Raw genomic sequence first — 12,979 nt, forward strand, 5'->3', positions numbered from 1 at the left:
ACAAACACACATTAAAAGAATGAAAAATGCGTCATCAGGTTTCATATTTTAATTCTGAATGCCGTGAAAAATCTGCACCCGATCTCAAACGGACCCCCTGCCTGCCTGCTAAATTGGATTTAGCTGCGACCTTCTTTAAAACGCACAAAAAAGGTTCATTCACGAAAACACTCTCTGTCTTAGTGGCCTTTTCATCTCCACAATAACATGGCAGCAAGTACATCATGAAACGTCTTATGTACTCTGGCTGGAGGATGAAAGTTGAGCCTTTGTGTTGCAGCAGAAGAAATCGTGAAACAAAAAAAAGGCTTGAGCAAGGACTTCAAAGCTCTGTGTGTGTGTGTGTGTGTGTGTGTGTGTTGTAGTGGCAAGATGTAATATGAGTAAAGATCTGAAAGCAGCAGGAGGTCCTCTGATGAGTAAAACCAGCTTTTGATCTTTTCTGCTTCGACACGACCATCGAGCAGCAGTCAGAGGCTCTCAGCTGTTAAACGGCTGCAAGAACAAATTCACCTGCACTTCTGTTTGTGGGAATCATGACTTTCATTCATTTAGGTCTCTTTTACATCTATAGTTCAGTTTATTTTGTCCAGAGCAAAGGACAAAAACATACAATATTGCCTTGTAATTATGCTCTCCTTTCAGATGCATCAATTCTGTCAAAGGCTGCAGACAAAAATAGATCTGAAATGGCAATTTCACCATTCTCTAGCTGCATGAGAATATCATTAGGAACTGTCTCTTATAAGTGCCTATATCTGAGTCACATGACTTGACTCGCCTAGATCAGCGTGAATCTGAGCTCAATGTCACACCTTCATGTGGTCCAAAAATGTTTATTATTATGTTTTATTTATACTCTGCTTTTTGTTCATACTGAATTTTTACAAACTTACCAAAAGCTGTAAAATGAAGTTACATGGACTGACCGGGAGCTCATCTTTGGACTGGTTTGGTGATGTCTTCTGCGCATGAAAAAGATTTAATAACTGATTTGTGAGACATTAACATTTCCTAGCCTTTAACGCTGAGCAAACAGTTGCTTATTTACACATCCAGAAGTTACAGAGCAACATAATTATTCATTAGGAGAGGCGTTTGTGTCCTCCTGTTGCACACAAGTCAAATTTTCACTTTTTAGCTGTGTTTTAGGTCTCCACCTGCTCCTGAGGGGCTTATTTGGCTCTTTAGCTGTTAAATTCTTCACTATGATCACCAGCTTGTCTCTAACTCTGTCTGTCTGCTGCAGTGCAGGGAGCATACAGTTGCCTTTTTGTAAACTTGTTTTTTTCTCTGAATGCGACAGTGCAGTGACACTGAACCAGAACAGTAAAGTTAAACAATGAGCTAAAACTCGCTTTAAAGCTTCGTAAAGTCGAGGGACTGCAGATTCATGACGACCGGAGACGCCCAGCACATTGTCATTTGATGAATTGTTGAGCAGAGTTTGAGTCATTATATGTCTATTTCCATAAACAGAGTCAACAGCATTTCAACCTGCTGCACCACTGAACACCCAGTCCAGTAATCAAGCAGCCATTACAGCTGGCCTGTGTGACTGTTACACAACCTAACCTGTAATCAGAGCGAGTTCTGTCAGAAACATGTTCACATTATAATCAACAGAAAAATAAATAAGAGTTTATACTCACACTGTAGGCCATCCTTCAGAGAAAAACTGCAATCCGTTTTCAGGTCCTGATCACTGGTTAGACTGAGCTGTAGGAAACTGTGCTTCAAGTTTCCATGTTTAGATTCTATTAATGAAGTTCAGCATTTTCGCAAATTAACTTCCTGGTGGGGAGTTGGATAAGAAGATTAAAACCACTTTCATGTCTGTCCATTAAAAGGCCACAACCAGCAGCCAAAGCATACTCATTAACATGTTGAAAAATTGCTGCGACATATGAGACATAATTGAACGTGGGAATGGACTTCATTTAGTGTGATCATATTTTTCTAAGCCTGTGTTGTGCTGGCACCAAAAATAAAATGTCCAGCTGAACTTAATGACTACAGACCAGTAGCCCTCACTTCTCACATGATGAAGACCTTGGAGTGGCTGATTCTACGCCTACTGAGAGCTGAAGTCAGAGACAAACTCGACCCCTGCAGTTTTCATACAAACAACACATTGGAGTGAACGATGCTGTCCTCTACATGCTTCACCGTGCCCTTGTTCATCTGGAGGAAACTGGTGCTTATGTGAGAATCATGTTCTTAGATTTTTCAAGCGCATTTAACACCATCCAACCCAACATACTCAAAAACAAGCTCACAGAGATGGGAGTGGATCTTTCCTTCATCTCCTGGATCAGATTACCTGACAGGAAGACCACAGTAGACTGCCACTGTAGTGTAAAAAACAACAATCTATAGGTCACATGCCATCAGCAGGAGTTTCATCTGGCCAAGATTGAACTCCTTAGTCTGAAATTAGCATAACCCCACATTTAGAGATACCTTCAAACCCAGAGAAGTGGCAGAAAAAGGACGGAAGTAAAAATTAAAAAAAAAAAAAAACCCACAGAAATGTTGGTGTTCTCTGAATTTATTTTTTTCTTCCTTTGTTGTACTCCTTTGAGAGGAGCATAAATATTTTACAGAGAGAGAACATCAGTTTGGTTATTTACAAGATATAATAAATGACATACAACTCACAATGTCTGCTTGTGTTCGGAGCGCTGGAAGAGGAGGAGGAGGGAGAAACAACTACAGTATTTTACCGTTCCTGTGAGAAAACACAGCCGGCCCAATGTCTGGCTATTCATACAGAGATAAAGAAAGAATAAATGGCTACAGCTTCATGGCATGATGGCAGACTGAACATACAGTGGCAGCTGTTACAGAAGTCCCTGTTCTGCCCTAAAGCAATTCATGGCAGCGGGTTCAGTAGGACCAAATAAATATACAGAAACACAAATCTCCAGTGTCCCCAGTTGTCAGCATTTCTTGTAACATTCAACATCGAAGGGAAAAACCTACAATAAAAACCCCTCTCTTGCTGCCAGGGCTCTTTAAAACGAGAGACTTCTACAATGGCTTCCTCAGACATGACGATAAACGTCTTATCTGGTTTAGGCTCATGAATATCAGCCTGCACCTCAGACGCCCAGTGCACACAATTAGTTAACACAATAAAGCATGCTTCAGTTAAGCAAGACGTGAAGACACTGAGAAGATGCACAAGAGCTCACGCTACAGCACTTTGCAAATAATCAAGAGGGAAGAAAGAGATGCAAGAGTCCCTTTTCTTATTTAACAGTAAGAGACAGAGTTTACACAGGAAATCACTGATTTTACGTTCGCTCGACTCGACTTTTATATCCTCCCTCGGGGCATTTCTCTGGGAAAGTTGAGCCTCACAAAACGGGAACACTGAATAATTCATTGGCCTTATTTTAAAAATGTGAGATGTATCGCCTCTGTTCAACACGACCACACATGAAGCTTCGCCACAGCCGAGGCAGAACGGAACCTGCAGCACCGTTCATCAACACTCGCCACAGATCCCTGCATCCATCAACACGCCCGAGTCCACAGGTGTCACAACTAATATTTTAGACTGACAAATGTGGCCCCGCTCAAAGCTGAGGGTAAACAGTGTGAGCCATGCTAACTCTTTTATCCATCGGGGACTTCTGGGGTTGTCAGGCTGAACCTCCAACACTCATAACTGAAGCTGGAGTTTTGGGAACATTTCAATCAAAATCCGTTTTCACGTCTCTTTAGGTTATCTTTGACCCTTTTTTTAAATGGCTAAAAATAGAAATGTCCCCATATTCAAAGATCCAGCCGCCAAGATGAGCTACATTTTGTCTTTTGGTGATTTAATTAGATTACAGCTGATAAAATCTGCCAGCAGCTGTGCTTTTTAACAAGTAAAAGCGACACTTTCCAGCTAAAATGATAAAGTTCCTACACAAAGGATTTAGACTTTGAACCAAACATGCAGGAAAACTGCTTAAACTAAAATAAAGATGTCTCACATACTTCCATGCAGATAGCTTTGGATTCATTTATCCAGGCTGTGAAATTTTGGCCTAAAACTTAATTTGTGGTGCTCTCCGCATTGAAAACATTCATTCAATCAAAACCACTAGCCTGCAGCTGTGCTCACAGCTCTGTGGGGTTGTGTTTGAACTGAGCTAAATGCTAACATCAGCATGCTCAGTATGGTTTTAAAAAAAACCTGACTGCAACACATCGTTCCAAACACAGCGTCCGTGTTATTTGGCTAATTCACAGACCTCAACAATTGTACTGAAGCCTTCTTTTTGGTGGAAAGTAACTTTCAGCAAAAACTGCTGACAGCTGACATCTGTGGGTGCAATTATCCAATGCTGCGAGCACCACAAACTGACCTCCATAGAATAAGGATGGAGGCAGGAATCTGAGCGACATATCACAAAACCTGGACAAATTAACGCAAAACCACCTGCATGGATGAATAACACTCCAAGTAAATGAGATCATGTTTTTGAGGGACACATTTCTCCCGGTGCTTGACAATGAGCCTGAGACTTGAATACTTTCCGTGTTATCACCATCACACCATAACAGAGGATTTCTGCAATGCAATGTGTTCTGTTTGCCGAGCTGATGAACACTTTCTGTCTATAGGAGGTAAAGAAAGAATGTGGAGGCGTCTGGAAAAAAAACAGCTCATTCTCTGAAGCAATTTCTGTGTCTGATCGCCATTATTAAAGAATCAATCTGGCAGCGTTTGACTCAGTTCACTCATATTGTTTGTGTTTTTCGATGAAATACTTCAAAGTTCTGCAGGGAGGAAACAAATCTGCTCTTTATTCTGTTACATTCCTAAAACACACTGAAAAGGCACTCATGCAAAACTATGTGTTTATGAAAAGTAATGTGATTACAATCCTTCTTCTGATGCCTTTCCAGTCGTCTTTCTGCACCCACGTGATGTAACAGCATCAATCAGCAACTCAACTGAAAACACTAAATATTATATTGTGAGCTAAAAAGCAGCTTCCTTACACATGAAAATGCTTCAGCTGGTCTGTTTTATTCTGTTTCTGAACAGCATGAAGGAATATTTACCAACAAGTAGTGAAGTAAACAGCTTGTTTTACCGTGTCTGAAGGAGTTAAAAGTAAAGGTTTGTGCGTATCGACTCAAGTACAACTTAAGTTTGTAGATTTGAGGGAACATTAAGCGAGAAGAAGGGTCGACATAGATAACGGAGATCCCAGTGCGACTCAGAAACTAAGTGAAACCTGTTGGACAGCTCTACAGAGTCATGCCATCATGCCACAGAGTCTGAAAGAGAAAACTAAACGATCTCTTCACGGCTGTGAGAGGCTCGACTTCCTGTCTTTTTGTGGGGTGGAGTGGTGGGCGGCTGTGGGTGTGACAGAGGAAGTGTTTGGGATGAGGAGGTCATGTAGGTCAAAGGTCGAGGTTTTTTCTATCTTCCTTAGATGGGCAGCTGGAAGGTGATGTCCACTTGAGCTTCCTTAGCCAGTGAGACGATTTCAGAAAGCTTTACAACCTGTGAGCAGAGGCAGAGACAGAATCAAGAGGTCAAACAAATCTTCTTTTACATAAACTCAGGTTGTTCAGCAGATTCCTGTGTTCCATCTCACATATCTGTGGTTTTGCATGTTTTAGCTCATTTACACAGCTGAGGAGTTTGAAGTGCATGCTGCTGTCAAGTTTAGAAGTTTTTATGCATTATTTTTACCGTTTAAGGCAATTATTAGTGTCCATTTATTTTGCACAATTTAAAAATGTGTTAACAATTAACCTCAACATGTTTTGTGCAGTAAATGGCTATTACTTACATGTCTTAGCTACATTTTAATAGTTAGATTACATACTTAGTTACATTTCAATAGTTAGGCACATGTGCTGGTAAATACACAACAAGATCAAGCTGACACACTCAGCTGTAAATTTTTAAAAGCTTTTGTGTGCAAAGATGACTGTACTTACACAGGTCAGTGAAAAAAACATTTAGACTTATTTAAAAGCAGATTAGTAAAAGTGTGACACGATTATCTCAGAAAGGCTAAAGACTCTTTGGTGTCCATAGTAAGGTACAAATCAGGTACAATCTAAGCCACAGTGCATCAAGAAGAATAATCAGTTTCATCTGATAATAACAAGTTTGCAAATAGATTTTTATACTGTACGGAAATAACTGGAAACCTTTGGCTGCCTGGAGCTTTAAGAAAATGCACCCAAAAATATAAAACTGTACAACATGTATTCACAAACCCTCAACAAATCTTAAGTACACATGATTTGTAGTGAGCTATAGAGCTGCTTGAGGAAACAACTCATGACTGTGTCTGTTACTGAGAAGTGGAGGGTAGAGAACGACATGCATAAAGGATGATTGAGAGAAAGGTTAAAAAGTTAAAGACGAGTTTAACACACACCAGTGGGAGGCAGCTTAAGTGCCTCACTACACCACACCTGTGGGAAATTACTGACATGATGATGATTTATCTACTTTATCAGCCCCGCTACACTGATACTCATCTCACCTGATGATCACACTGCAGTTAGTCAAACAGAAACAGATAAACATATCACCTCACCTTGAGTTAAGTTTATAAAGCCCCTTCTGGATGTTTTTCTTGAGCTTTGACAGATTTGTACCATTTCTGACCTGCCTCTAACCCTTTTCTCACCTGCATTTTCACAGGTTGCCTTCTTTGGTCAGTATGTGTCAGAAAAAGCCAAAGTGGCATCTCTCCTGAGATTCATACAAACACGTGGAGGCTTAGCAGACAGGTGCATGTGTGTTCATGTCCCAGCCTACAGTATATGGATGTGTGTGCTACAGTGTATGTGATCAATTCAGAAAGTTTTTCTTTAAAGATAGGACATGATAAAGAGACTGTCTGTGTGTGTGTGTGTGTGTGTGTGTGTGTGTGTACCATACCATTTTGGCGGCCTCGTCCAAGTCGTCACAGGCCAGGATTTTCAGCGGACTGGCAGCGATCAGAGCTTTGGCATCGTCCACTCTCGTTCCTAAAAAAAATCCCCCAAAAAATCAAGGTACAGTAGAACAAGGAAATCTGCACACAGTACTGTCACGTTTTATGAATATAGCCATCGACTTGGTCCCAAAGTAATGATTCTCATGATGTGTTACACTGTGGTCCATCTTCTTTGCTTTATCATGAACTACATAGTTTGTAGGACCATAAAGGCCAGTGGATGATGGAGTATTCGGCTCCTTCACGGTATGTCATTTATCATGTTTCACAACTGTTGTTTATGACTTCAAAGGATTTAAAAGGGAGGAAAATAAATCTTTTTTTTGTCAAATTTGTCCAATTTCTTTCCCAGTTTTACACACATGGATGAAAACTGCCATGCAGGACCAATCGTGTGTCAGTGAGTCCATCTGTTTATGCTCAGAGTGTCAGAGATTCACTCCAAACTGAGACATCAGACAGGACGCCCTGATGACACTTTTTAAATGTGTGAGGAAGCAGCGTCTCTGAAATTTAATTTAAAGCATAAATCTGAACGTCAGCAGCACCCGTTTGAGGTGACTGTGAGTTTCTAAAATAGAAAACAGGAGCGGAAAAGTGTCACCCTGAGGAAAACTGAGGAAATGTCAGCTCTGTTTAGGCTCCAAATACAAACACACACTAAACAAACATCTTGCACTGTTGACTGAATCAAGATGTGAGGATTCACTTCTTTTTCCATCTGAAGGTAGCACTGATAACCTCTCTGATCAGATGTTGCCCTCAACGATAAAGAGTATAATTGAACATAATATGCATATAAATACAAAATAATAATCCACACTTCAGTCGGGTTCATCACATTTCCAGGAGCCAGACTTTGAAGTAAGAGGCATCAAACAGACACAAGTTCTCCCTCTGAGCTGCCAGCTGCCGCCCCTGTTAACCCGTCTGACTGGAGAAGGTGAGGTCTGTCGTGTGTGTGTGTGTGTGTGTGTGTGTGTGTGTGTCTGTGTGTCTGTGTGTCTAGTTAACTACAGTGTGTGGAGGCTGACAGCTGAGGCCAGGTGGGTTCATTAAAAGCCTTCAGTTTTTTAAAGTAACGTAGAGACTAATTTGTGAATCTCAAGAAGTCTCATGTGCAGCTGTAACATCAGTTTATCTGTGCTAACAATGAGTCAGAGAGTATAATTAGAAAATGGCTTAACACTTTTTTAAAATTTAAAGTCTGACTTCAGTAACGCCAGATTTATTGGTTCAAGAACAAGACAAGACATTTGAATTTATGGTCAAACAATGTCCTAGGACTGAAGGCTAGGAATAGAATAGTTTGTGGCACGTTTATCATCATTCTGATGCCACAAAAATTATTTCATACGATTTTACCTTCCCCTGCACTAGAAGGTAGGGAAGTTAAAAGCTTTTTTTTTTTGGTCCATGATCCCAATCAAAATTTTTAATTGACTAATTAGAGGTCTAATAGCTGTAGCCTTCTAAATCTGACACACCTTACTTTTTACAACCTACTTGATCCAAATACTGAAGGTCGTGATTCAAAACTTTAAAGTTTATCGTCTTTCATTCACATCAGATCAATAATTAAGTTTAACTAGGTAAACACAAATCTTGATGTGGCATGGTTAACTAGAGAGAGGAGGTCTCACTCTGTGATTAATGAGAACCAAAACTAGAATGCTGATGTGAACACAAAAGAGTTTGGTAAAGAACAAAGGATCAGATTCTGATTGGCTTTATTTATAATTATATATATATAAATATATATAATTTATTTCATTCATTTCACAGCAACAAATTTTTATTTAAATTCAGGAGATTTTGGTAGTTTGCCTTTTGTGTGTGTGTGTCTAACCTTGTAACCGCACTACGATGGGGATCTTGAGGTCCAGGTCTCTCACAGCCATGATGATGCCCTGTGCGATGACATCACACCTCATGATGCCTCCGAAGATGTTGACCAGGATGGCCTGAACCTGAGCAACACCAATACAACTTCATTAGCTTAGTATAAACCAACAAGAAGCTTTGCTACACCATAAACATAATGCTTACATTCGAGAAAGCATAAACCAGCCTGCAGGTGTTCTTACCTTCCTGTCAGAGGTGATGAGTTTGAAGGCCTCGGTCACCTGATGAGCTGTGGCTCCTCCTCCGACATCCAAGAAGTTTGCTGGCGTGCCGCCGTGGAGTTTGATGATGTCCATGGTGGCCATGGCCAGACCCGCTCCGTTTACTACAGAGGACAACGTTCATTGGTCATTTCAAAGATAAATATGAAACTTTAAAAACACGGATTGTGTTATTAAAGTAAAGTGTCTAAAATCAAAAGCAAATGCAATAAATGTCCCAGTTTGTTTGGTCCAAATCCCATTTTTAAGATTAAATATACACATGTGTATCTGACACATGAATTGTAATTGTTAGCATTGTATATTTTACTCTTGTTTTTATTTCTTTATCATTAATATTTATTATTATTATTATTATTATTATTATTATTATTACTATTTTTATTATTTTATCATCATTATCATTTTATGCCTGAAAGGTGCTATAAAAAATAAAATTATTATTTAAAAAATAACAAATATAGCTCAAATGTAGATGGGCCAGTTTCAAAATTAAGCTGACAAAAAAGAAAGAAAGAAAGAAAGAAAGAAAGAAAGAAAGAAAGAAAGAAAGGAGAGGAAGAAGAAGAAGAAGAAGAAGAAGAAGAATACTATATCATTGATAATAATTATAATAAAATAATAATAAAAATAATAACAAAATCAATTTTTATTATTACAGTATATTATATTATATTTCGGCCAGGAGCTGGCGAATCCTCCATAAAAATCCTGACTGATATTTGCTGTGCACTGACCCAGACAGCCAATAGTTCCGTCCAGGCCAATGTAGTTGAGGTCAGCCTTGGCGGCCTGCCGATCCCGGGGGTCCTCCTGGGTCCAGTCCTGCATGTCGAAAACCTTCTTCTGGCGGTACTCTGCGTTTGAGTCAAAGTTGATCTTGGCGTCCATGCACATCACTGGTGACAAACAGACACACGACAGTTCAGCATTAGAAGGAGATTAACTTCCTGCTGGTGTCACAGGCACCATCTGCAGCCATGTTCTCTGCAGCAGCGACACATTCCTGTTTTATTCTTTCAAAGCCATGAACCCCACAACCTGCTGGCAGGTTTGAGGGACGAACAAAACAACACCACCACAATAAAAAATATCAATATTACACCAGAAACTATAAAAACAGAAATTAGGTCCTTGAACGAATCATGTGTGAAATGTAACCAAATAGAGGTTTAAAATATTGATATTTCATCAAAATCACTTTATTAGGATTATGCATTATTTAATATTTTGATCATTTATTCTCTGTATAATAATTCATTGATGAATCAGGTCAAATCTCTCTTTCTCCCCACATTTACTGTTTCCACACTGTCAACTATCAAATAATGGCAAAAAGAAGAAACAAATCTTCTAAAATATAATTTTAAAATACCAAAAAATTATTTTTCTTTTCAATATTATCAAGTTATAATAGAAATTGACTGTGTTCATGTAGCATTAGTTCCTAACTTTCCTTCAGAATAATCTGAGAATGTCTGTCTTGAGTGTGTAAAGTGGTCGATGGTCATTAACTGTCATTTAGCACAAAGGTTAGTGGTTTCTTCTTCATGTTTAAAGAGCTGTGACTCATGCCTCAGGAGCTCAACCATGTGTTTTTACAGTCATTAACCCTGACTCAGTGACAGAAGAGTCACGCACGCGCGCGCGCACACACACACAAAATCAATTTCCGGAAAATTTCCCGGACATTTTCATCGACATCATTACATGCTTCTTTGTAGAAGTGTAATTTCAAACAAATAGGGGTCAAGATATTTTGTGCTAAAAATGAGGTGTGCAAACATACCTTATTGATCTGAACATTTCAAGCCAAGGCTTAACTTAAAGGTTGAGCTTTCTTTCCTTTTCTTTACTTAAGATCCCAAGAAAACCAATACCAACAATGTGTGAATCTGTCTTTCAATACCTCCTGACCTTCTGTCTGTAGCTCCAGGCCCTTTGGTTCCTACTGAAGACATTAATCTTTAAAAACACATCAAAAATATGTAGCTTAATGTCAATCATGGCTTCCTAGTAGTTTTAATTTAATGTTTTAAATCAAATAATGAGAGTTATTTAATGTTTTCAACAGGATCTAGTTATTCCAAACGGTTTATTTTTGGCACTGTATCACAATTTTAAGCTTCTTTTTGGCCACTTTCTCTTAACAGAAAGATTCTTAACTTATATTCTGTTCAAGGACTGTGAAAGTTCAAATTTCGATGATAATGCCTGTTTTTACGGTTTATTTCTACGATAAATGGTGTAGCTTTGGTGATCTTTAAAAAATGCTTATTAATTTGCTCACTCTAGTTTTTAATCAAACAAACGGGAGGAAATAGTGCACTTGTTGGAAACTATTTTCAGCAACGGTTTTCACCACATTTGATACTCTAGTGACTAGTGTGTGTGCGTGTGTGTGTCTACCGATGCCAGAGGAGTCCTCCACCATGGGGTTGATCTCGACCATGGAGGCGTCGTATTTGATGAACAGATTGTACAGTTTGATCATGTTCTCCGCCGCCTCGTTCACCAGCGCCGGCGGGAAGCCCATCTTCTTAGCGACCTGCAGAAACACGAAACATGTTATCATTATCACTGGGAATCATGTTCACAATTTCTGAAGATGAAGCTGGTCATCTTGGCTTATCATACAGACTCCTATCATATCATATCATACTGTGAAGAGGTTAGCAAACAGAAAAAAATGCAAACATTTTAAAAGATGCTCCAGTTTTTTTATCATCTCAAAATCTTCTCAGCGTCAGCATGTTAATGTCAGCATGCAGCCACACAGAAATGATGATGCGTCCCTATGCTTTCTTTTTTTTTTTTTTTCAAATTAAACACAAAATAGAGGTGTAACATTTTTTGTGTGAGTGCTGGCGTCACTCCCACAAAGAAAAGAGCAGGTCACGGCTCCAGCTGCACGAAAATGTGAATCTGGTTCCTTTTGTGTTGAGAAAATTGAGGGGAAAAAAGTGGAAGATTAGTCATTTCTGATGAAAACTTCATGGTCAGTTACATATTCCGTAAAAAAGTTTGAAAACTAAAACTTGATGCTCGTACAGTAACACCAGGACTGTTTAAAAGAAGTTGTTTCTATCATTTCCGACTGGTCTCGATCTTCTTGTCTGAAACTGGGCCATCAGCTTTTCAGTCTCGACCAGAGATTGAAGAGGCTGCTCTTTAATACCATTACTGTTCTGTCATTCTATAGTCCAGGTAGTTTATTTTCCACACGCACAGCGGTTACGCTTGTTTCGGAGGGCAGAATGTAAGTGTGTAGCTACCCCGGCAATGCTAACAGTAGCTAGTCCACCCGTGAGCCGCCAATAAGCGATAATATTCAGGACAAGACAATTGCATTACATTATTATTACTGGAATTGTTCTTGGGAATTTCATTTTCTTTGCATCTCTTTCGTTGCTCAGTCTCTATTATTTATTGTTTATCTTCATGTAGTCTACAGTGTTTTCCTCTTGGTATGACATTTTGCCACATAAATAAAGCTTTCCTTAAAAGAAAAAAATATCTACTAATAATGTGTCCTTGACTTTTAACAACCAGAGTTTTTAATTGTATTTCACATTAATACTTTTGCAGAATCAAACAAAGTTGCTTCATATGGCTTAGCGTTAAAGGTTTGATCACTGTAAATGTACCTGATCAATGTTTTATTTTTTTTAATCTATTCAATCTTTTTTTTTCCTGCAATGAATTATTAGCATGCATCTGCATATGGAAAAATCAAGGAAGTGTAAACTAAATGACCACACAATCTGTGAAAAAGATCATCTTAAATCCCTAGTTGTTAAGTAATTTTACTTAATTTAATCTCTAATAGTTATACTCTATAAAGGTCTAAAAAGCCAGCCAACTTAAGGAGAGAAA

General features: G+C 38.9%; 1 protein-coding gene across 1 annotated transcript in view; it reads right to left on the minus strand.

The window, feature by feature from the left end:
* Nucleotides 1–2,535: 2,535 nt before the first annotated feature.
* Nucleotides 2,536–12,979, minus strand: part of sucla2 (succinate-CoA ligase ADP-forming subunit beta) — a 28,161-nt gene continuing 17,717 nt past the window's right edge. The window contains exons 6-11 of the mRNA XM_059342737.1: nt 11,513–11,651; nt 9,841–10,002; nt 9,065–9,207; nt 8,827–8,947; nt 6,920–7,008; nt 2,536–5,518 (exon numbers count right to left, since the gene is read on the minus strand). Of these exons, the coding sequence (XP_059198720.1) occupies nt 5,444–5,518; nt 6,920–7,008; nt 8,827–8,947; nt 9,065–9,207; nt 9,841–10,002; nt 11,513–11,651 (729 nt within the window). The 3' untranslated portion in view covers nt 2,536–5,443. The remainder of the gene's footprint in view (nt 5,519–6,919; nt 7,009–8,826; nt 8,948–9,064; nt 9,208–9,840; nt 10,003–11,512; nt 11,652–12,979) is intronic.

This window comes from Centropristis striata, chromosome 10 (genome assembly GCF_030273125.1).
Source record: "Centropristis striata isolate RG_2023a ecotype Rhode Island chromosome 10, C.striata_1.0, whole genome shotgun sequence".
NCBI classification, from domain to species: Eukaryota; Metazoa; Chordata; class Actinopteri; order Perciformes; family Serranidae; genus Centropristis; species Centropristis striata.